A 23660-nucleotide genomic window follows, 5' to 3' on the forward strand; every position below is an offset into this window, starting at 1 on the left:
AAGTGGTGCTACTGGTGGGAAAGTAGTATAGGGGCAATCAATATATAGCCACTTGGACAGTAGGGAAAGCGGCATGTTCAGCTTGTGTTTTAGCATGCGAATGGGAAATCCCGTGGCTCTGGATATATAGAACGAGGAAACTCCCGGGAATAATACCAGTTGACATCCGGGCAACCCGATAGTTGGCTGCGATGAAGGAACTTACCGGAATTTAATGAACATGATTTAGGCAATTGAATGAGAGCCACCTTGTATGCTTGTGTGTGCGTACGCCCAGTTACTGCACCTTCCGGGCAATGCTAGACTTCTAGACCTACTACTGTATTGACCGACTTCTCAATCAGCAGTTCATCTATATGTTACTGCATGATTGAGTATAGTAGCAGGTTTGCTATGGCAGCTTCAATATAGATGTGATCAATATGTTTTCAATTCAAAGATTTTTCCACATTTACACTCAGCATAGACGGTGAAGTAAAGAGATAATAATTAGATTCACTTTGTAAGCTTGTCATTATCTTTCATTGGGCTTGAATTCAACAGACCTTTCCTCCAGCACATCTGAACGCAAAGTAGCCGTGAAATTCAATACTCCTATGACGTGTGTAAGTTAATAGAATAGATGAAGAGAAACCATTAAATGCCTCTCCAGTACCAGGCCATTGAGGCCCTCCTTATATATGAAGGCGCGTACTACTTCAATAGCCTGTGTAAGTATGGGTCGTTGCTATGTAGGCAAGATCCGAAGGAATCATCGTCAAGAATCGGAGCTGTTAGCTGAAGACTACATCTGCCCCAGCACAAGCCAAGTTAACAGCTACGGTCGTGGTTACGGTGTCGGGAAAGACCCGGATTCAAGCTCGGAACGCACACGCTACTCCATTGTGTCTTTTCCCTCGTCACCGTCTCTATAGTGAGTTACTTTTTGTACACCGGAAGAAAAAGCAAGGTCCAACGCCGTCCCAGTCAATTCTTTGCATTCTTTAACCCCCATCCCTTGTCCTAATCCAGCCAATTTGCATGAACGATGTCCCAACCGAACCCAAAGAAGTAGTACAGGAAGCGGAAAGTATGCAAGGTAGATGAGAGCAAGAGAGACCATGGAAAGGTTTTCATCAGACACCGAATCGAGAAGGGGCAAAAGCCGGAGAGCAAAGGAGATAAGGTGGCGTAGAAAAAAAAAAAGAAAAACATCTGAATATAATAGGAAGACACTGGCAAATGTCGTAAACCGTGAACAAGCAACCTAAGTAAGAATAAAAACAAAGCGATAACGTTTTTTTCCATTCAATACATCATGAGCGCATCCCTGCAGAAAAGATCAACCAAAGATGTAAAACCAGCCAAGCTCTCATTGAGAGTAAAGATTACACACTTGAGAGTGACAGAGAGGGGAAAAAGTGTTAACAAGTGAATATAAGAGGAGATAGGTTTTCAATCCAGGGCTTGCCGCGCCCGAGGTAAAAGAGAAAAAGAAACGAGCCAATAGGAATCTCATCACCCGGAAAAGATGCAACGCCATAATCCTTTAGTGACCGTAATTGCCTCCCCAGCCTCCGCGTCCAGAGTTTCCATAGTAATTGGCAAACCCTGCGCCGCCGTAGTTACCGTATCCAGTGGGCTGGTGGTGGGTCTGGCTGGCTGCAGCCTGGTGGCCGCCCAGGGCACCCAATCCGCCATACTGAGGGTTCAGGTGAGGGTAGCCACCGAATCCCTGCTGGCCCTGCTGACCCTGCAGCGGGGGAAGGCCGGTTTGGGCCTGAGGCTGACCAGCGGCGCTGTTGGTCGCGGAGCCGGGACGGTTAGCCTGGGCAAGAGAAGGGCTGGGTCCCGCAGCCTTCGGAGTATCGAAGCTCTTCGTCTCCTCCGTGGTCACCGGAGGCTGCTGGGTGATCGGCTGGTTCTGTCCGAAGCCGCCTTGAGTGCGACCGAAGACGTCCGACATGCCGGTTGCGAAGGCATTGGAGCCGGCGGCTGCCGACTGCTGAGTCTCGGATGGCTGGGCGGATCCAGTGCGGCCGTAGACCGAGTCACGACCGGGAATGGCCTGGTTGAAGGTGGCCGCTGTAGCGGGCGACGACGAGTGGTCATAGGAGAAGGCGTGAGGCTGACCATACATTCCAGCCTTTCCGTACGGGCCATATTGGCTGCCGTAACCATATTGAGTGCTGTGAGGAAGGTAGTGGTCATCATATCTCCGGGCATCATCGTACATCGGGCGGTTCCTGCCGTACTGGTTCATCTGGCCAATGTACGAAGCATAGTGAGGGTTGGAGTAGTACGGATATCCGTAGCCGTAGCTGTGAGCGCCCTGGCCAGGCATGTGCTGAGCCGTAGGTGTCTGAGTAGCGCCAGGAAGGGTGGGGTTAGGAGTGGTGTGGCCACTGTTAGGAGCTTCAACATGGCCGTAGCGGCTAGGAGGCTGAGTGGTAGGAACATGCGGTTGCACTTCGGCGCCAGAAACACCAAATCCGGCTCTCTGGGCAGCGACCGTGGCATCTTGAGACTGACCGTACGTGCCGTAGTAGTTGTAAGGAAGACGTTGATCGACGGCATAGAACGGAGAATACTCGCTGCCGGTCGTGACGGTAGGCTGGACAGGAGCTTGGTTGGCAAAGGGCTCCTGGATCTGGGGTTGAGGCTGCGTGACCTGCTGGGTGAAGGGGTCGTAGGGCTTATGAGCGTCGGTGTAGCGGGCAAAGTCAGTGAAGGAGTTCTCAGCGGCAGAGACCTGGGGCACGGGAGGAAGTCCCGGAGCCGGGCGAGAGACTGCAGGGGTTTCAGTGGGCACCTGAGCCTGGGTGGAAGGAGGCAACGAGGCACGAGGAGCAACAGGGGAGTGCTGAGGGGGCTGAGCACGGGTCTCAGCTTCTTCTCTGTTCTCATCAATGTCAACATCGGCGGCATCGCCGTTCAATCCCATGCTGCCGAATTGGACCGCAGCACGATCCACAGCATGGTTTCCGGGCATGACCACAGCTTCCTGTTGTTCCATCACACGACGTTGAGTGCCAGGGGTGCGGGTGCTCTGCTTGAAGGCACTCGAAGGGTAAGTTCCAGGAGCAGCGCGCGTGGGAGTGGCAGCCGCTGCAAGATGGGTAGAGTCAAGGGCACTGCCCACGGTGCTAGCTGCGGTAGCCGTGGGAGCAGGAGGAGAGACATCGGGGATCTGGGCAAGGTTGTTCTTCGTCAAATCATCCTTCGGAGCGGGGACATCAGCGGAAGATGGAGTAGCGGCAGGAACTTCTTCTGCGGCCGGTTGAGGTTGAGGAATAGCTGGCTCGGGTGCTTTTTCGGCAGGGACAGGAACGGGGATAGGGACCGGGACGGGAACAGGAGCCTGGGCAGGAGCCGGGGCTGGGGCAGGAGCCGGGGCGGTTTCAACTGGCTTCTGCTCCGTTACAGGCGCAGCAGCAGGCTTCTCGGGGGCAGGGGCAGCGGTGGTAGCAGGAGCGGGAGCGGGTGCAGGAGCAGGAGCAGGAGCAGGAGCGGCAGGTTTCTTCTGAGGAGGAGGCGGCGCCGGTTTGGCAAACAAGCTAGCCCAACCCTTCTTTGTGCCCTCCGGGATCACACTGCTCTTGGGTGCCTCCTTGGCGCCATCGTCAACGTTATCTGCTGCAGCAGGCTCGGTATCGACGGTCTTTTCGGGCTTGGTAGCCGCGGCAGGCTCAGGAGCAGCCGCAGGCGTAGCTGTGGTCTCCTCGACAGAAGTGGCGACAGCTGGCTTCTCCGTGCGAGTTCCATTGGTATGAGCACCAGCCCGACCACCACGACCTCCACGACCACGGTCACCACGGGCGCGACCACGACCTTCAAAGCCACCACGGCCACGACCTCGAACCGAGGGGGCGACTGTCTCGACGGGAGTGCTCTGTACCTCCTTGGTCTTAGGGCGGCTGCGGTCCGTAGTCTTCTTCTTTACCTCGCCCCATTGAGCGACATTGCCTGTGGGAACAGAAGCAGTAGCGTCAGTAAAACCCAGAAACCCAGAGCTATTCCAAGTAGCAGTATGAAAACCATACCTTCACTAATGCGATCAATTGCCTCCTCAAGGTCACCGTTTGCATCCTCCAGAGCGAAGACCAGATCCTCATCAGTCCAATCAGAGAACAGCTCCTTCAGCATGGGCAGAGTGTCCGAGTATTTCTTCTTCATCTGACCAAGCTCTCCCTCGTCTTCATATGCGGTGGGTGCGCCGTCTGAGTTGTCTGCCTTTGTGGATCTGCTACCACCACGACCACCTCTGGAGCTATAGCCGCCACGGCCACCACGGGTAGATACCCTGCCACGAGAGGCAGAAGGCCTTGTTTGAACTTCAGACATATCTGTTATTGGTATTTATGGTTCTCCCGTATGGAGAAGTAAGATGAAGGAATCGGAGAGGACCCAACGTGGACGAAGGGAGGAAATCAAGGTGCGGCTAGTGGGAAGAAAAAGCGGGTAAAAAGGTCGTAACTTAGTACGGTAGCAATGATGAGATGCAGCCTCACGAGAGAGGTCAGCACCAGAACCACTAAGGGCACACAAGGACCGCCAGGATTTTGGGTTTGGGAGGGAGGGAAGAGGAGAAGAAAGAGACCGAAAGAGTCGAGGGATAAAAAAAGGATGCAAAAGACACAAGAAAAGATAAAAAGGAAATAATAATTAGAGGTGAAGGGGGAGGAGGTGCAGAAAGTTTAGTAGGGAAAGACTACTACTTAGCAGCAGATCGAGTTCATTGAATGGATGGGGTTCGAGGTGTGGATGGGACGGAAGGGGAAGAGAAGGCGACTTTCGGTCGGTCGCGTTGGTTGCCCGCGCCCCGTTTTTAGCGAGCATGCGGTCCTGGGCAGTGTTACCTGCTTTACCTTACCGCGTTCCAATTTACCACCCCAATCAATCACTGGGATAACTACGGAGTAGTAGTACTACTTACTTTGCCAACTGACTTAATTGCTTAGCTACGTACAGTGCTACTGGTGCGATTGTAGTAGATGAGAAACGAAGTTGATGGTTCCAGATAATGCTTTTTTTTGCTCATTATTGAGGTAAACTGCTCTCTCTACCAATCGGTTTGTTACTTACCTCGTACCACCTCGCCTGATGGGCGTTCCGAGTCTTTGGGTTCGCTCTGTCGATGATTTCGTCATCACTACTTACTGCTAGTATTATGACGATGGTAATGTGGAAATCAGTTAAGCCAGGCATGTGTTCCTTTAGATTCGTGGTGGACCGGCACCTGCCACACTGTATTTATCCTATATCTGTTCAAATTCCGACTGGGCGACCAGTCAACTCAATTGAGGGATAGATCATCTTCAGCTCCCTTCCAATTCACAGCCAGGCTGATCGCGTGGTGAGGTGGCACTGGCAGCCCTTGCTCACCGCCCGTCGTTTTGGGCCAAAATCGCTCGTGACTTGCTGGATAAGGCGCAGCCCGGGACTTGTCCCCAGCAGAAGGGGTCCAGCCAGTGTCGACAGCCTTCATTTACCATTATCTAGCTGCTTTTTGCGACAAGGCGCCGCGTGTGTGATAATTCTTCCACTATGAGGGCCTCCCCGGCCGTCAGATATCCTTGGTCTAAATTACATCTTCCGCTCCCCCGCACCCCTCGTCAGTCCGAGCAACTCCTCAATGCCATCACATCCTCCTTCCGTCGCCAGCTCGATCGTGAATATCCGACCAACAACCCTTCTACATCCGACCGTAATGGAGCTTCTGCCGAGCATCCACCAGAAAATGCCCATTCGTCTGCTCATGCGACTGATAGACTTCTCCACAACATCTTGGACAACCCGCTTTTCCGGGTAGCCCCCTCGGCCTCCCCCATCTCCAGTAATGCGTCAGGCATGCGCGATGCGAAACAACGAAGAATGTTGACAGAGCCTATGGTGGTATTCGACGAATTGGCGGCGGCAGGACATGTCACTAAAGGCGACCTTCTCCAATGCTTGCAGTATCAGTTAATGCTTGCAAGAGGTACCGGCGATGACTTTGTCAAGGCCATGAAAGATTCCAAAGCAGGGACCAAAGTTGTCAACTGGTGGCTTGCGTCGGGTTGGCGAGATCGGTTGAAGATATTTGATCATCGACAGACGTCTGCCACCTTGGTGAAGTTTATGGTTGCGGAGGGCATGCAAGATACTGTTTTGACCTGGTTGGAAATGTTGGCCAATGCCGATCTTCGGGCCTTCAATGGCCATATCAGCCGAAGCCTCGCCGAGCGTGTTGCTAGAAACCTTTTGACAGATTTTCTTGCCGCTGAGAATCAATATGGAGGTGGCTTGTCCTCCGCTATGCGGTACTACGTGCAGGTAGGAGATATGTATTTCTCCATGGAGGATCTGAATAACAGACGTGACACGAAAAACCTTCTTCGACACGCCGGTAAATACCTGTTCCAGCAGGTCAGTCGGGAAGTACCGAATGATAAAAACGTGGTGTCTGCATCTGTCTATGAAGCATACGCCAGGGTGATTGCTACCGTGTGTACGGACTTTGTCACTGCCTCAGTGGCTCTCTACCACCCCACAGTACCCGACCCGAAGCCCTTTCTTCGGTATGTGTATAATAAGGATATGCCCACGTTGCAGACATGGCCGGTGGGCCTACGAGAGGTATTTGTGCGCAGTGGCTCGGTCGCGCTCCGTCTTTTGATGGACCAGGGGAAGCGGGGAGATGCCACATGGCTGGCAGGTATCCTGCAGCACGTGTCAGACACGGATAAAGCGAAGGTCGAGCATGAAGCATCCGCAGATGAAAAGGCTTTGCTTTCTCGACTACTTCGAGTAGACATGGCGTGGACCTGATTGATGTAACCGTTCTTCTACAGCGTTTGTGGAATATTTACGAAAAGTCTTCATGCAAGGCAGCTCTTTGACCGGGCTGATTTGCGTCACGGGTCCTAACGGAAGCGCGCAGATCAAGGGGATGAGATTCGTCAGCCATGTTTCGCTGCCAACCAGCCAGCAGCATTGTCATTGCGACAGTCACACCAAAACACCAACTCCCCCCGGCATTAATACTCCGCATCGGACTCCACTCCTGCCGCTAAGGGGTGCTTTCTCCTCTACTTGGCGTGCTTACCTCTAACGACAACCCCGGTGCAGCTAGGGCTTATCTCTTCCCCTCGGGCTGAGCATCGGTGCAATTCTTAGTGGTTCTGTTTATTTCTCGATCTGGAATGCAAGAGGGGACTGCCGAGATTGAGTTCCGCGTGAATCGGGCTAGCGCCCCTGATCGTGCCTTAGTAAACGTCACGACGCAACCTCACCTCGTCTTCTTCTCGGACCTTCACCCAACAACCGCTCCGTCTGAGCAGATGATCTTCGGCTACTTCTTCATTCATTGATTGGAATACTAGTCGCATACCATTCGCGACCAAAACTTCTGGAGAAAAGACGAAGACACCTTTGACGAAACCTCACCATTTCCCGCTTTATCCAGCAACTGCGGGCAGTTATGGCTTCTCAACCCAGTGATCACTCCAACAAACCATCAGGTATGTCAAGGTCCGGTTCTATATACTTCTCGCCTTGTGGTTTCTCCTCGTCCGGCTCTCCTATACTCCAGACGTCATATACTGACATTTCAGAAGAACAAGAGCCAACAAATGGCGCCAATATTTCAGCGAAACCATCCTCCGCGACTGAGCCCGCTGAGAAGGGCAAGCCTACTTCAGACACCAAGACCGTTGATGAAGCGAAATCTACCGATGAGACGGAATCCCGCTCGCAGGTTTCCACATCTGTAGATACAGCTCCCAAGGAGTCTGTTACTGAGTCGAATGTGGGTGAGAAGCGGGAGCACGAGGTGACACCCGCGACAGTGGAAGCGGGTAAAACTGGCGCTGATGATGCAACGGAGCCTGCAACCAAGAAGAAGAAGAGGAATGATGCAGAGAAAAATGGCGCACCGCCATTTCCTACGACTGCGAAGCAAACTAAGAAAGGCCAAACTACAAATGGGGACAAGAAGAAGGGTGGGCGATCCAAAACTGCAAAGGAACCTGTCAAAAGAGAGCCCCCGACGGATGGTATTAGTAGTCGAACACGCAGTCGCACGAAGGTTGCTCTTTGAAGCCTCTGATCGTTTGTCTCAATGACGTTAGGAGTGGCAGTCATCAAGATGGCACTTGTCGGAAAACAGACGGAAGTTAGAACACCTCATGTGTATGAGAGTATCAAACGCTTCGAATAGCAAAATAAGAATTTGATTAGCATTATTGATATGATAAGCTGAATTGTTTTCCATGCCATTGAGAGCAGTCCTATGGTAGCCATCTCTGGCACTTCTATTCGAGGCATATTCTAGGGCTGACCTCTCGTAATTGCGGTATCTCAAATCGCCGAAATCGGCGATGACAGTGCACGCTGAGTCACATTCCGGGACGGAACAACCACTCTTCTTCCCCGCTATCACCAGAGGGGCAAGTCTGTGTCATAGGTCCAGCAGCGATAGCATTAATTTCTCGTCGAAGAACTTTAAAATTCTGATTCTGAACATCAACTCCACGCAGATAACACCCAATTGCCATCTTACAAACATGTCCTCCAACAAGATCTGGCTGCGTGCCGAAACTAAGCCCGCCGAGGCTCGGTCTGCCTGTGAGTATTGGACCTCAAGCCAATTGCATATTACTTTAGGATGTTAATATGGTGCAGTGACACCGACTACCTGCAAGGCTCTTATGGATGCTGGATATGAAGTGACTGTCGAGCGTTCCACCCAGCGGATTTTTGATGGTAAGAGGGACATCCTTCTATAACACAATTCCAATGACGTTTAAGGGGCTACTACGGCTGGTTAGCAGCTGTATCCTCTAATGCTTGTCATCTCCACACTCGGATTTGTGAACCTGTCTAACATGAACATCTCTCTTTAGACGAAGATTTTGCCAAGGTATGCGTGTAGAAGCACGTCACCCTTTTGTTCGTACGGAATCTCACCTTTCTATCATACAGATTGGCGCACCGCTGGTGGAGGAAGGTTCTTGGGTGAAGGATGCCCCCAAGGATGCCTACATTCTGGGTCTCAAGGAGCTCCCTGAGGATGATTTCCCCCTCGAGCACGTTCACATCTCCTTTGCACACTGCTACAAGCAGCAGGGTGGCTGGGAGCAGGTCCTCAGCCGCTGGCCCCGGGGAGGTGGTACTCTCTTGGATCTTGAATTCCTCACCGATGATGTTGGTCGGAGAGTCGCTGGTAAGACCTATGCATGAATATGTACCATTACAGCAGCTGATCCTATGCCTTAGCTTTCGGTTGGTCCGCCGGCTATGCAGGTTCCGCTTTGGCTGTTAAGAACTGGGCTTGGCAGTTGACGCACCCTGAGGGCGAGCCTTTGCCTGGTGAGGTTCCGTACATCAACCAGGATGCCCTGATCGAGTCGGTCAAGAAGTCCCTTGAGGAGGGTAAGAAGCAGTCTGGCCGCTCTCCCAAGATTCTTGTCATTGGCGCTGTGAGTTATCCCTCTTGTCTAATCTAACAACTCTTCTGACAATGTCACAGCTCGGCCGTTGTGGCAGTGGTGCTGTGCAGCTCGCCAAGGACGTGGGTATTCCAGACTCCGACATCGTTCGGTGGGATATCGAGGAAACCAAGAAGGGTCAGTTGTCTCTAGCCTTTTGTTGCTTTCGTGCACTAACATCTATTGCAGGCGGCCCCTTCCGGGAAATCGTTGAGGATGTCGATATTCTCGTCAACTGCATTTACCTCAGCGCACAGATCCCACCTTTCGTTACTCCAGAGACTCTTACTTCGCCGAACCGCCGCTTGTCGGTCATCTGCGATGTGAGCGCTGATACGTAAGGCTCCCATTTCCTGACCTTGGGAAATCCGCTGACCATTGTATAACTTCTTATAGTACCAACCCCCACAACCCTCTCCCCGTGTATTCTATCACTACTACCTTTGACAAGCCTACCGTTCCCGTCACCTTGGCAGGCGGAAGCCAGGTCGCTGGCCTAAGTGTGATCAGCATCGATCACCTTCCGTCTCTTCTGCCTCGTGAGAGCTCGGAGATGTTCAGCCAAGCCTTGCTCCCTAGCTTGCTCCAGCTGAATGACCGGCAAAACGCCCGCGTCTGGAAGCAGGCCGAGGATCTTTTCAATGAAAAGGTCGCTACTCTGCCCGAGTCCCTGCGGGCCTAAATGATGCACTTCTTCAAAATCAGGCTGGCTTCTGAAAAAAGGATTATTGCGTGTATTATGGGTACCGATTGATACGATGCTTCCTGAAAATCTCGATGGTTTATGGATGTTAGCATGTTATGATATGAGACTATTGACTAGAATAGAGGCAACAAAAAGTGTTGTTAAAGTAATATCATGCATTATGGAGTAAGCTCCCACGAAGTGTACAGCGCTAGTGTTTTCGCGTGGTAGTTTCCTTTGCTTTGTGACTCGGGCTGAGGCGGAGGCTCAGGCAAATAGAACATTCGAGTGCCCCTCCTCCTTCTCCCCCCGATCACACCGGGCACCCCCGCTCATCATTATTGTTTCTCGTGGGGTTCGTTCGGACTTCGTGCTCTTAAACCTGGCCTGCCATGTATCCGCAGTGGTTGTTAGCTTGCTTATCCGATTGTTTCGTTACACTGAGCCTCGCCATGCTATTAACAGGAGGCAGCAAGGGATTTGCGTGCTCCATCGACAGGAGTGAGCCCTTCGAGCTTGCAACCATCCCCTATTCCCTAAAATTATAGCTTTGCGGACGTTTCGGACTACCACTGGGATCTCTTGGTTGATCCTCAGATCTTCGGAATAGTTGAACCATAGTGAATTACCAATAAAGTAATGTGGGGATCATGAACCGCTGTGGGAAACGCCGAAGTCTCCCGTCGGTGCGCTGAGCATAGCGGGCGCTCGGCGCTGAGAAACATCCGAGAATACCAAGGAAAACAGAGAAGCAGCCCTGCTACCGCCTATCCAACGAGAAGTCTTCCGTTGCGGCTACCGCGTCGAACAGGTTCGTCAAGTATTCTCGTGTTTGGCATGCACTGGAGTGGGATACCAGCCGCCTCATTACTCTGTTCTGGTGAGAACGCTGTCATTGGCGGCCCCCCTCCTGTCTACCTGAAATTACCCCATGCCCTCTCCACACCCTCGGTTCTATGGGGGAACTGCTGCTGACGGTTATCCCGCTCATAGCCATCGAACAACTGATAAAACCCCCCATCTGATCCCATGGACCCCTGAAGGCTGCGTATATGTGAGAGGATACAAGTCTAGGAGGGAAAATTTCGGCTTGGCTCATCTTCTTGGCATCGGAGTTTCGTGTCTGTTTGAACTACCCAGCTTCATGGCACAGCTTTCGATGGATCAACCATAGCATTGACGTCGACGACCGCTTCTCTCCGTCCCCCAGTCCTGCTCTCCCCAGCTACACAACCCGACACGTATAACAGGCGATGCAGGAAAAATCAAGCACTGTCGCCGCTTACGCGGCGGGAGCATCTCTTGCGGCTATTGCTCTATTCTACGTCTTCGGCCCCAACTACACTATCGATGGAGACGAGTCACACGACAATTCCCGCAAGAAGAACATTGTTGGCTTGTCCAATCCCGCCAATGATTGCTTCATAAATTCGGTGCTGCAGGCTCTTGCAGGGCTTGGTGACCTGCGTGTCTACCTGATCAGAGAGCTCCATAGGCGGGAACTAGACGGTTCCGATTTATACAACGAACTTCCCCCACCGGACGATATGCCTCGGGATGCGAAGCCGGACAGGATAAGGGAACTGCAACAGGGTACCATCACCAGAGCTCTCAAGGAGATGCTCGACCGACTGAACGAACGCCCGATCTACAAGAAAACCATATCTGCGCGACCCTTTATCCAGTCTCTTGAGTACGCCTATCGGACGCGGATCAGTCGTAGTCAGCAGGATGCCCAGGAGTTCTTGCAGATTGTCGCAGAAAGACTTTGCGATGAGTACCACGCCGGCGTGAAAGCACGATCACGAGCGAAGGCCATGTCAGAGTTGTCGCCAGGTCCGGAGGCTGTAGAACTAGGCAATGGGACTTCTCCCAACAGCACTGCAGAAGTTGAGGTGCGGATTGATGACGGATCTGAGAACGGGTTGCCCGCCATTATTGACAACAAACTCAAAGAAATCGACCACGAGTACGGCTTCCCTTTTGAAGGAAAGCTCGAGTCCCAGATCGAGTGCCTGTTTTGCCACTATCAGTACAAGCCTAACCAGACTTCTTTTGTAAATCTGACCTTACAAGTGCCTCAAAAGAGCTCGACCACGCTTAGCGCCTGCTTTGACGGTTTACTCAAAACTGAATATATTGAAGATTTCAAGTGCGACAAATGTCGATTGCAGCATGCTCTTGAGGTCAAGGCCCAGGAATTGCACCGGACCCGCGCCAAAGATGACCGGGCCAGGCTTGAGGCAGAAATTCAGCAAATTCAGACAGCCCTCGCTACAAATCCAGAAGGTCCTTTAGAGGGTGTAATCCTGCCCGCTTCTGACCTTGCCCCCAAACGGAAAATTGCGAGGCATATGCGGATAACGGCCTTCCCCAAAATCATTGCCATTCATCTGTCGCGATCGATCTTTGACCACAGCAGCTCTACCAAGAATGCAGCCAAAGTATCTTTTCCGGAGCGGCTGCCGTTGGGTGGTATCCTGAGCCGAGAATGGTACAAACTGTTGGCAATTGTCTGTCATAAAGGTAGCCACCATAGCGGGCATTACGAGTCATTCCGACGCAATATCCTTTATCCACCCTTCTCAACGCCAGATGTATTCAGCTCGTACGCCCAGAGTCGGGCAACTAGCGAAAACCCATCCGAAGCGCCTAGCCCTCAGCTAAAGGCTCGCAACTCGTCAGAGAGCGAGCCGGCACCTCTAAGCATCTCGACATCGACATCGACAGGGTCACCAACCCGTCCCTCTCAACTGCAACCACCCCCGTCACCGACTCCTCGACCGACATCAAGTCCACGGGTGTCTTTCCAGAGCACTCGCTCGAAGTCGTCAACATCTAAGCAAAACCTGTCGCCTGTGTCAGACCCGCACAGCTCATCCTCCACAGAGGGTGGACGCTGGAGCAAGTCGTTTTCGCGAGCGTCGTTCGCCAGCGATCGCAGTACGCCAGCAACTTCAGTTGAAGCATCAGCCGGCTCCAGCAGTCGGCTCCGTCGACGCCGTAAGCAGAACGACCGATGGTGGCGTGTCTCGGACGAAAAAGTCAAAGAATGCAAAACATCCGATGTTTTGGGGATGCAGCGAGAGGTCTACCTCTTGTTCTATGAGATTGAGAAGCCCACGCCTGGCGCGTAAGCGGTCTTCAATTTCACTTCTATTTTATGCATATACGAGGGGAAAAGGAACAAACGCATACTGGATAAATAGAGGAGTATCTCGGGGGTATATACAAACCCATTTCACCGACTCCATGTAAGGAGCCTTGTCGCGCAGCGGCTCAGGAATGACAGTTATGCAAAAGGAACATCAAAACCATATTAGACAGTACACAGTATTAGACACATGCACGAGGTTCCTACTTCTTATTTTTCGAGATAGAAAAAACACAGCTCACATCACGGATATCTCCATTCTACTATTATCCAGTAACGCTCACATTCCCGCATCCCCTGACTGTCATACGACGGGCACGACCGCTAATGCAGTGCGCCCCTTGAAAAACAGGGAACCCAAGATCACCTCATCACCGCCTTAGTCAGTGCAGGGAGCCCCCGGAACCGCCTCCCGTCCCAACAACACTCCCTGATTGGAGCGCACAACACTTTTCTGTTCCAGGTTCCGAATAATATCCCTGCCATCATTTCAATATTTATTATTGTTTATTCTGGTGTGTTACTACTATTGAATTTCTCCAACACCGCATAATCTCACCGACCTAGTTTTCCGCAACCCTTATCGCAAATTTTTCTTCTATTCCTTTTCTTTTCCTTTTCTCTTATACTTTGTCAATTGTTCTGCCTACTTACCAATTCCTCGAACAATTCGGGTGTAGGCATCACATACTACCTCTCACCTTACCGTCTTCCATAACATAAAGAAAGGCGAAATACATATCACATCATCACACAATGCCTCCCAAACGCGCAGCATCTAGCGCCTCTAAGGCCAAAACCGAGACTGCCTCGAAGACTGCTGCTGCCGACAAGGTGAAGAAGACCGCCAACACCAGCGCGAGCGCAAAACCCCAGGCTTCTTCGAGGAAGCGTAAGGCTGCAGACTCTGTGGAAGAGACGACAACGTCAGGGGCTGCACCGGCGGCGCCGGCGCGGGTGACCAAGAAGCAGAAGGGTGAGTTTAATTGATCAATTGCGCTGCGAAATTAGTGTCCTGCTTTGTTTTGGGGTTTGTTTTTGTGGCGCGTTCGATGATGTTGCTCCGCGGAATGTTGGGCTAACGGGTATTTGTTTCGTTCCGGTAGAAGCTCTGGCCGTCATCAACCACGCACCTACTCAGCGCCTTGATGTATATGTCTTCGGAACGAATTGCTACGGTGAACTGGGTCTTGGAGATGCGACGAAAAAGTCTGAAATTCCTGGTCCGGTCCTGAACCCGAAGCTGCCCGCGGATTCGGTCGGTGTCGTGCAGTTGGCTATCGGTGGTGTGCACTCGGCTGCTCTTACACACGATAACAAGATCCTTACTTGGGGTGTCAATGATGAGGGTACACTGGGTAGAGATACAAAGGAGGAGCGCAAGGTGGAGGAGAACGGTGATGGCGTGAATGGCGATGAGGCTAAGGAGGAGTCGGACTCAGACTCTGATGATGATGAGGTTGACCTCAACATGAAGGAGGCGACTCCCACGGCTGTGGACTCTGCTCTCTTCCCTGAAGGTACTGTTTTCACGCAGATTACCGCGACGGATAGTGCCACTTTCGCTCTCACTCAGGAGGGTCGTGTCTATGGTTGGGGTACATTCAGAGTGAGTTGCCACGCTTATGTTCGAATTATTGTTACTTTTGACCTAACTTGGAACAGGGAAGCAATGGTGTGATCGGTTTCTCTCCCGAGACGAAGATTCAAAGACAACCAGTCTTGGTTCCCGGTCTCGAGAAAGTGACACAGCTTGCGTCTGGCGCACAGCACGTCCTGGCGCTGACGGCGAAGGGCGCTGTTTTGACCTGGGGTTGTGAGGAGCAGAACCAGCTTGGTCGGAGAATTTCTGGACGTCTGCACGGCAAGCTCGAGAGTCTCATCCCGGGACAGTGCGCGCTTCCGTCGGATGTCGTGAGCATCGGAACTGGCTCTTACCACTCCTTTGCTGTCCGCAAGAACGGTCGCGTGCACGCCTGGGGTTCTAACAACTTCGGGCAGACGGCCGTTCCGATGAGCGCTGGAGAAAGCGATGCCGTCGTTCTCTATCCGACGGAAGTCAAGTCTTTCCGCAAGCACAGCAAGATCGTCTCCATCTGCGGTGGAAAGGACCACAGTGTGGCTGTCACCGAAGACGGAAAGTGCCTTTCATGGGGACGCGTGGATAACAAGGCTCTTGGTATCCCGCTGGCGGACATGCCAGAGGAGGAGCTTGTGCACGATGAGCATGGACGGCCCCGTATCCTGACGGTGCCGACTCCTCTCACCGACATCAAGGAAGAGGTTATCTTCGCGACGGCCTCCAGTGACCACTCCTTTGCTATTACCAAAGACGGACAGGCGTACAGCTGGGGTTTCAACGTACAGCGTCAGGCCGGCCACCGCGATGTGGATGAGGTTGAACGGCCAACCCTCCTCCAAAACAAGCACGTCAACGGGAAGAAGCTGGTTGGTGCCGCAGGAGGAGGACAGTTCAGTATGCTCGTTGGAGCCTACTCGCCGCAAGTGAACGGAACCGATGCTTGATATTTTTTGATGCGACTTTTGCAATAGTTCTGTTACCCATTTGAATTGAGCTCTATGTATTATTATGTGACAGTAGTTACACTCCAATCACGAGAAATTTTGGGGATTGCGCTCCTAGTCGTAGGAAGTGGATACTGACTGTATGCGTAAACACAACACTACAGACATGGACTAGCTGCTTCGATGCCGTTGGGATTAGTTTTCCTCGGGTCTCGAACAATCCTGACTAGCCAGCCAGTCATCCGGACCATGCAGGTCGAACGTTTCGCCGGTGGTTATCCGGTTTTAGGCCCGGAATACTACAAGGACGAGGATATCCCCAACCCGGGGTTACCCAAGGCTCCACATATCGGCGGAAGAGCACCCCCTCTTTATCTTATTTTCAGATCAGCTGGACCGGGGAAAGATAGTCTAGGCCGTGACCGGCAGAAAAGCAACGAAGTGGTTGGAACATCCTGCAACGAGAACGGAGGAAAATTCCCGCTGATTTCTCCGGTGCTGGATGAAGCACGAAAGAAATACGGAGAGAACTGGGTCAATGTTTTCGCAGGCAGGAACCCAAAAGGGGCCAGTAGCCGAAATGGTTGTCCAGTGCAACCGGTTGACCATTGATCACAGCGATGGATGATGTATCCTCTAGCCCTGTCTATGCTGCTGTATACAGACCCTGAGAAACTACGTACCTGCTATGTAGGTGTAAGGCGGAGTACTGTATCCACCTCTCCAGCAGACCAGCAGCAATTACTACTGTTAGCCAACCTGCTGCTTGATTCCTGGACAATAGAAAGTCGGACCGAAGGCAAGGCAGCCTGAATGATGTCATGTGATGGGCGCGGGGATTCCCGGGAGCACGATGCAGCCTGAGGCAGCCAGCAGCGTCATTGCGGGCTTCCGAATGAACCCCACCATAGCAGGCAGGGAAGGGAACAAGATGGAAGCATCATCATAGCCTCGGACTAGATTTGTCCGGTGTTGAAGACTTTAAAAAGATCTCTACAAGATCCCGGATAGAAGTTGGAAATTTCTTCCCCTCCTCCCTCCAATTCTTCTTCTTTACCCCTTCTTGATCTGCAATAATCTTTCTTTCAGTAGCATCACCACGAACAGCTCTCTCCCGTGGAACCCCAACCGGTCACTGAAATCATACTGAACACATCATTCCCCACCACCCGGTGAGTCCTTCGAGTACCGTTGGCCCCTCCATGTCCCAAGTTCCCCCCCTCCTGGTCCTGCGTTGCCCCTCCTTGCCCGTGCTCGTCATTTAAATGTCCAGCTCCGTATTCGTCGCTCGGTAAAGCTTTTAGTCCTCTGCCACAGAATTTATTTGGTCCCTCTGTCTCGCTCCTCCTGTTGTCCTCTTCTCTTCTCTCCATTCATCAATCTATCAATTACTCATCAGTTTACATCCTTTAGTCCTCATCTACAAACTATCACAATGGGTGTCCTTGAACAGCTCTCCCGCAAGTCCGGTGTCATCGTTGGTGATGACGTTCTCCGTCTCTTCAACTACGCTAAGGAGAAGGGCTTTGCTATCCCCGCCATTGTAGGTCTCACCACCCCTCAATTCCATCCCGCAAAACCAGACTCCAGTGACTAACAGCGGCCCTCATCACTTTAGAACGTGACTTCCTCCTCCACCGTTGTCTCTTGCCTTGAGGCTGCTCGCGACCAGAAGTGCCCCATCGTCCTCCAGGTCTCCCAGGGTGGTGCTGCCTACTTCGCTGGCAAGGTACGTTTGGGAACATTCTTCCTGACCTATAGGTGCTCCTTTGAAGCCCGAAACAGCCACTGACTGTTCATGATAGGGTGTCAGCAACGATGGCCAGAAGGCCTCCATTGCCGGTGGTATCGCCGCTGCCCACTACATCCGCAGCATTGCTCCCACCTACGGCGTCCCCGTCGTCCTCCACACCGACCACTGCGCCAAGAAGCTCCTTCCCTGGCTCGATGGTCTCCTCGACGCGGATGAGGAGTACTTCAAGCTCCACGGCGAGCCCCTCTTCTCCAGCCACATGATTGACCTGTCTGAGGAGCCCGTCGACTACAACATTCAGACCACCGCCGCTTACCTCAAGCGTGCTGCCCCCATGAAGCAGTGGCTCGAGATGGTATGTGTTACTGTCATTGCTACTAGATAGGATCGTCGACTGACTCTATTTAGGAAATCGGTATCACCGGTGGTGAGGAGGATGGTGTCAACAACGAGGATGTTGACAACAACTCCCTGTACACTCAGCCCGAGGACATCCTTGCCATCCACAACGCCCTTGCTCCCATCAGCCCCTACTTCTCCATTGCCGCTGGTTTCGGTAATGTGCACGGTGTCTACAAGCCCGGCAACGTCCGTCTCCACCCCGAGCTTCTCCAGAAGCACCAGGCCTACGTCAAGGAGAAGACCAACTCCTCCTCTGACAAGCCCGTCTTCTTTGTCTTCCACGGTGGCTCCGGCTCTTCCAAGGAGGAGTACAAGGAGGCTATCAGCTACGGTGTTGTCAAGGTCAACCTTGACACTGACATGCAGTTCGCCTACATGTCCGGTATCCGTGACTACATGCTCAACAAGAAGGACTACCTCCTGACCGCTGTCGGTAACCCCGACGGTGAGGACAAGCCCAACAAGAAGTTCTTCGACCCCCGCGTCTGGGTTCGTGAGGGTGAGAAGACCATGTCCAAGCGTGTCCAGGTTGCTCTGGAGGACTTCAACACTGCTGGCCAGCTGTAAAAAGGTCTTGACGTTTACCTGATGTGATGTGCCTTCGGAATATGACGAAACCAGATACCAGTACATAAAATGACAATTCAAGAACGGCAAAAATATGATGTTTGTTTGACCGTAACCTGGAGCCATGATACGGGGCCCCATTGGCTGCCTCTGTGGGGATGCTTGATGTTGTTGATTGATACGGAGTTCTGAGAGCGGTGATGATGCTGATGATGTATGTAGTACTCCGTAAGTAGTCTGAAGACGAAATAAAGTAATGTCTGCTGTATGAAACTCAATGCGCACGTTGTGATCACTTCGGCAGCGTAACCGAGCGATGACTTCATGGACCCGTGTTCGCTCCAATCAGCCGTAGGTAATGGAGTTTGTCTCAGGACATCAATTCACGCAAACATGAGCCCTTTCCCGCTCTGTATGTATAAATAGAATACTTGGGTCTGATGCTGTCAGCTTAGACCCATGATCACCATCGAGGTCGACCAGTGAGAGGAAGGCTATTCCGTCTATATCAGCTCTGCTTGACTCTACTGTATCTTGCACCAATGCAATCAATTCCTTTCCCGTTGCCACCATCATCTGTGCGCGGCTAATAGAATTCCTAGTCCATGGGTTCATTGTGTTGGACCCTGAAACCTGATCGACTGAGTGGTTCTGGTGCTCCCAATTTTCATGACCTTCAGCTTCTCCGTCCCCCTTTTCTGACTGTGTAAGACGGATCCTCACTACTATTGGCAATAGTAGTGAAATAGCCGTGCACCCAAGTAGACTACAAAGCATCCGTGGTGCGAAAAGGGGTTACATAATCCGAGGGATCAGATAGCCACATCAGCCGGTACATGGGTATCATGAGGTGCCGTCATTCTCTTCTCCAGTGCCCAATGAGACTGAGATTCGCTAACAGGGCCCGTTTTCTTTCACTTGATGGAATGGAAAGAAGTGCTTTCTTCTGTTCTCCATCCGACCCAGAGCCACAGAGTTGCTGGTCAGCCACACTGGTAAGTATGGTCAGGTAAGGTACCCGGACAGCATTGCCATGTATTGCGGCCAATCAAGCCAACGGACGCCCCGAAATACCAGACTCCACTGGGTGTAAGTGCCAAGAATGTGTCTCAGAAAGGCAGCGCTAGTCCGAAGATGATCAGAAATTGTTCCAGACTGGCTGGCAATGGCTGATCGGATTGGCCCACCAAAATAGCAAGCCGGTCGAGGATGGGGCATGAACCAACCAAATCACCCGAGTGGATCAGGGCTGTTGTGGTTTTTGCTTTTTTGTCACTGAACTTGCTGGAAAGTCTGTTTTTGAGGCGAGCACTGCTGGCACGGTCACCGAGTGACCCTGAAAACCCGTGCGGCAGAGGAACGAGCATGGAGGGCCTGAAAGATATAGTAGAGGGGGGAGGGGGGAAAATACTTGAATACATCTGCAATCAAGCAGGGGAAATCAAGCTTCCTACATTCTAGATCGGCTGTCCCCGGTCATGCGAGGACCAATGACACCACAGACAGCGTATCACTACCTAGTTAATTAATGCATTTCCGACCGAGCCTGCCTGTCAATCGGGCCTGATACGTACCTCCGGTACGTAAGTAAGACCGCCCATTGATCCCCAGAAGAATGGATTGATGGGCAACGGCCACTCCAACCTTGTCGCCGTCGTGTGTTCCAGACCCGCCTCCAACAAAACCCACTCGGGCCCTCTTGCTTCTCCATCATCATTCAGTTTCTTCCGTGGCCATCAGTTCCTTTATCTGGTTCGGTTTCACTCTCGTTTTCTTCCCTACTCTTCCGGTGGCATCGTCCCTTCTTTCTTTGTCCATCTCATCCTCCCTCGTTTCCCCCGTTCTGCTCCCTCGATGCCGCCTCGTCTCGCCCGCCATCATGCATCCTAGCGCTCTTCAGCAGCGCGATGACCCCACGGAGCAATTCCTGAAGCTCATCTCGAATCCTTTCTCGTCTGCCGTATGTTTTTTTTCGCCCACCCGCCACTTTCAGCCTCCGACAGCCAGCTAAGACATTTTTATAGTTCCAAGTCAACGCCATCTGGGCTTCATTAGCCACCTCCGCGGGCTTCTCCATCCTCTTGGCCTTATTGTTCTCCCTCTTCCGCCCTCGCCATTCGGTCGTCTATGCGCCCAAGGTGAAACATGCCGATAACAAACACACTCCGCCGCCAGTGGGCAGGGGCTTCTTCGCCTGGCTCAAGCCTGTGTTGCGGACCAAGGAGCCGGCATTGGTCGACTGCATTGGCCTCGATGCAACCATGTTTGTTCGCTTCACCAAGATGTGCCGGAATATCTTTATCTTCTTGAGCATCATCGGCTGCGGCTTGATGATCCCGCTCAACCTCACACAGAGCACGGGTGATACAGTGTCCCAGTATGGTGCTTTCTCGACGATGACCGTGCTCTACGTTACGTCCGACGCAATTTGGGGCCAGGTGATCTGCGCATGGGCCTTTGATGCGATCATTGCTTTCTTTCTCTGGAGAAATTACAAGGGCGTGCTGGCGCTGCGGAGGAAGTATTTTGAGAGTCCCGAATATCAGCGCAGTCTCCATGCGCGAACCTTGATGGTGCGATGAAGCAATCCTATAGACACGATATACCCGTACTGACCTATTGCGCCTGCAGATCACTGATATTCCTCCCGCCGCTCGAGGGGATGAAGGTGTTCTGCGATTGACGGATGAGGTAAATCCAACCGCCGCCGTCCCACGAGCCTCCATCGGCCGTAACGTCAAGGGACTGCCTCGTCTGATTAAGGAACACGACGAAACTGTGCGCGAACTCGAAGCAGTCCTGGCCAAATACCTTAAACACCCAGATCGGCTTCCACCGAAACGTCCGACTATGCGCCCTCCGCGAAAGGAAAGAAAGGAGCACACTGACGGCCGCGTGGATGCGATTGATTATTTGACGGATAAGATCAAGAGACTGGAAGAAGAGATTAAGCACGTTCGATCATCGATTGATCGGCGCAATGCCATGCCCTTTGGTTTTGTCAGCTGGGATATGATTGAGCATGCCCACGCCGTTGCTTATACCGCGCGCAAAAAGCACCCGGAAGGAACTACAATCGTTCTGGCGCCCCGGCCTGATGACCTCATTTGGGAAAACCTGCCACTGTCGAAGGCTGCGCGCAAGTGGAAGCGGTTTCTTAGTGCAATCTGGGTGTCGGTTCTCACGTTGGTGTACGTCGTACCTAACGGCCTGATTGCAATCTTCTTGTCCAATTTGAACAACCTGGCTTCGGTCTGGCCGGCATTCCGGACTTCGATGGATAACAATCCTTACATCTGGGCTGCAGTCCAGGGAATTCTGTCCCCTGCGGTGACCTCCCTTGTTTACATTGTCTTGCCTATCATCTTCCGTCGGTTGGCAATCCGAGCCGGCGATGTCACCAAGACCTCCCGAGAGCGCCATGTTCTCAACAAGCTCTACACTTTCTTCGTCTTCAACAATTTGATCGTCTTTTCCTTGTTTTCTGCGGCGTGGACATTCGTGTCCGCCGTCATCGATGCAGAGCGCACCGATGAAAACGCCTGGCAAGCGATCAAGGATGGGAAACTCTATATCAAGATTGTGAACGCTCTGTGCCAGGTCTCCCCATTCTGGGTGACATATTTGCTGCAGCGTAATCTAGGAGCCACAATCGACCTCATTCAGCTGGTCTCGGTCTTTTGGGTCTGGTTCTCCAAGACGTTTCTCTCGCCAACGCCTCGGCAGGCGATTGAATGGACAGCCCCGCCGGCTTTTGATTACGCAAGCTACTATAACTACTTCTTGTTCTACGCGACCGTGGCCCTCTGTTTCGCTACCCTGCAGCCGATTGTGCTCCCGGTTACTGCTTTGTACTTTGGCCTGGATGCCATGATGAAGAAATACATGCTCCTGTATGTCTTCGTGACGAAGACGGAATCTGGAGGGCAGTTTTGGCGGGTCTTGTTCAACCGCATGCTCTTTGCCGTGATCCTCTCCAATATTATCATCATCATCGTGGCTACCGCCAAGGGCACGTGGACTATGGTTTATTGTGTGATTCCTCCTCCTCTCCTGATGTTGGGCTTCAAGTTTTATTGCATGAGAAAGTTCGACGACGATATCACGTTCTACAACCGCGCGAACTTGACAGATGCTGAAGCCCTGGCGGTCAGCAAGCCGAACAAGAAGGCATCTGAGCGTCTTAACTCCAAGTTCGGCCACCCGGCTCTCTACAAGCCACTGATCACGCCGATGGTGCACGCCAAGGCTGCGGAGGCTCTGAAGCGTATCTATAGCGGCCGGCTGGGAACGTTCGAGGGCGAAGGTGAATATTCCGACATCGCGATGGATGCCATGTCGTCTTCACATCCGGGCAAGTCTATGATGGACGATGCAAACGCAGCAGCTCCGTTCGAAGTGGTCCCGGAGAACCATTTGGATTTCTCGTACTACAAGAACCGCCCCGACTTCCGGGACGAATTTGGCGGAGGTATCTATGGCCGGCCCGACGATCTAATGACCGAACGCTCGCACACACCGGCCAGTGCGCTGGGAGAATGGTCGCCAACCTCCTCGCGGGCATCATCTCCCGCTCCGTCGCTGCCGTCGTCGCTGTCCGGCTTGAAGCCACATGACACATACGACCCGACATTGAATGACCATATTCATCCCGCCTTCCGCGTACCGGCCCCGATGAGCGGTGGATTCTACCAGCAGCGAAACGAGAGCGAGACGGAGCTGCTCCATCACGCGCAGGGCCCCGCGGTGAACGAGACGGTGACGCCGCTGGATCGGTGGCGGACGAGGGGATATGGACCTGTAGAGCAGGACGACCCCAGCTTCACCTCGTACGAACACTACCGGATGCCACGGTAAATGATCTTGATTTACAGCGATAACGATTGTGCATAGACATTTTGGGATGGGATTTGGGCGGAGTACGGAAGACATGTGCCTACGACTTTTGATTAGAATTGCTGTACATAAATTGCATATATAAGCATATTCCTGGACATTTATCAAAAATTATACCTGCCTGTTGAATATAAATAGTCTGTGTACCCTACAGTCAGCTTATAGTAGTGTGGTTCGTGCACCCCCGCGGAAGGTGCTGACGAATTGCCTGATTTGGCAGAGGTCGTA

The 23660-nt window shown here is 52.4% G+C and overlaps 10 protein-coding genes across 10 annotated transcripts; 8 read left to right on the forward strand and 2 right to left on the reverse strand.

Annotated features, from left to right (window-relative positions):
• Positions 1–1407: 1407 nt before the first annotated feature.
• Positions 1408–4483, reverse strand: BO88DRAFT_26189 (putative RNAPII degradation factor Def1). Its single transcript, XM_025702291.1, has 2 exons — positions 4023–4483; positions 1408–3945 (listed from the first exon to the last, which is right to left on the reverse strand). Exons 1-2 carry the CDS (start codon positions 4321–4323, stop codon positions 1529–1531), a joined length of 2718 nt encoding a protein of 905 aa, XP_025568717.1. The 5' UTR covers positions 4324–4483; the 3' UTR covers positions 1408–1528.
• A 1043-nt stretch (positions 4484–5526) lies between these two features.
• On the forward strand, positions 5527–6789 carry BO88DRAFT_327167 (uncharacterized protein; the record flags this gene model as incomplete). The annotated part of the gene is made up of 1 exon (XM_025702498.1): positions 5527–6789. The coding sequence occupies one exon, from the start codon at positions 5527–5529 to the stop codon at positions 6787–6789; it is 1263 nt and encodes a 420-aa protein (XP_025568718.1).
• Positions 6790–7441: 652 nt separating this feature from the next.
• BO88DRAFT_328250 (uncharacterized protein) lies at positions 7442–8059 on the forward strand (the record flags this gene model as incomplete). The annotated part of the gene is made up of 2 exons (XM_025702551.1): positions 7442–7481; positions 7575–8059. The coding sequence occupies 2 exons, from the start codon at positions 7442–7444 to the stop codon at positions 8057–8059; spliced, it is 525 nt and encodes a 174-aa protein (XP_025568719.1).
• A 342-nt stretch (positions 8060–8401) lies between these two features.
• On the forward strand, positions 8402–10332 carry lys1 (saccharopine dehydrogenase (NAD+, L-lysine-forming)). The gene is made up of 8 exons (XM_025705612.1): positions 8402–8586; positions 8644–8724; positions 8865–8881; positions 8944–9184; positions 9238–9440; positions 9491–9587; positions 9639–9786; positions 9846–10332. Exons 1-8 carry the CDS (start codon positions 8526–8528, stop codon positions 10129–10131), a joined length of 1134 nt encoding a protein of 377 aa, XP_025568720.1. The 5' UTR covers positions 8402–8525; the 3' UTR covers positions 10132–10332.
• Positions 10333–10460: 128 nt separating this feature from the next.
• Positions 10461–10734, forward strand: BO88DRAFT_400576 (uncharacterized protein). The gene has a single exon (XM_025705613.1). It carries the CDS (start codon positions 10527–10529, stop codon positions 10680–10682), a length of 156 nt encoding a protein of 51 aa, XP_025568721.1. The 5' UTR covers positions 10461–10526; the 3' UTR covers positions 10683–10734.
• Positions 10735–10898: 164 nt separating this feature from the next.
• On the forward strand, positions 10899–13538 carry BO88DRAFT_400578 (putative ubiquitin C-terminal hydrolase). Its single transcript, XM_025705614.1, has one exon. The coding sequence runs from the start codon at positions 11388–11390 to the stop codon at positions 13269–13271; it is 1884 nt and encodes a 627-aa protein (XP_025568722.1). The 5' UTR covers positions 10899–11387; the 3' UTR covers positions 13272–13538.
• Positions 13539–13756: 218 nt separating this feature from the next.
• On the forward strand, positions 13757–15920 carry BO88DRAFT_400579 (Ran exchange factor Prp20/Pim1). The gene is made up of 3 exons (XM_025705615.1): positions 13757–14264; positions 14395–14897; positions 14954–15920. Exons 1-3 carry the CDS (start codon positions 14045–14047, stop codon positions 15812–15814), a joined length of 1584 nt encoding a protein of 527 aa, XP_025568723.1. The 5' UTR covers positions 13757–14044; the 3' UTR covers positions 15815–15920.
• Positions 15921–17249: 1329 nt separating this feature from the next.
• BO88DRAFT_448715 (fructose-bisphosphate aldolase FBA1) lies at positions 17250–18536 on the forward strand (the record flags this gene model as incomplete). Its single annotated transcript, XM_025710446.1, has 4 exons — positions 17250–17357; positions 17433–17543; positions 17620–17922; positions 17976–18536. The coding sequence occupies 4 exons, from the start codon at positions 17250–17252 to the stop codon at positions 18534–18536; spliced, it is 1083 nt and encodes a 360-aa protein (XP_025568724.1).
• Positions 18537–18795: 259 nt separating this feature from the next.
• BO88DRAFT_26426 (uncharacterized protein) lies at positions 18796–19479 on the reverse strand. The gene has a single exon (XM_025702304.1). The coding sequence runs from the start codon at positions 19311–19313 to the stop codon at positions 18915–18917; it is 399 nt and encodes a 132-aa protein (XP_025568725.1). The 5' UTR covers positions 19314–19479; the 3' UTR covers positions 18796–18914.
• Positions 19480–20234: 755 nt separating this feature from the next.
• BO88DRAFT_400582 (putative DUF221 domain protein) lies at positions 20235–23554 on the forward strand. The gene is made up of 3 exons (XM_025705616.1): positions 20235–20496; positions 20561–21109; positions 21168–23554. The coding sequence occupies exons 1-3, from the start codon at positions 20416–20418 to the stop codon at positions 23391–23393; spliced, it is 2856 nt and encodes a 951-aa protein (XP_025568726.1). The 5' UTR covers positions 20235–20415; the 3' UTR covers positions 23394–23554.
• Positions 23555–23660: the final 106 nt, after the last annotated feature.

The sequence above is a fragment of the Aspergillus vadensis genome (genome assembly GCF_003184925.1).
Source record: "Aspergillus vadensis CBS 113365 unplaced genomic scaffold BO88scaffold_1, whole genome shotgun sequence".
Classification (NCBI taxonomy): Eukaryota; Fungi; Ascomycota; class Eurotiomycetes; order Eurotiales; family Aspergillaceae; genus Aspergillus; species Aspergillus vadensis.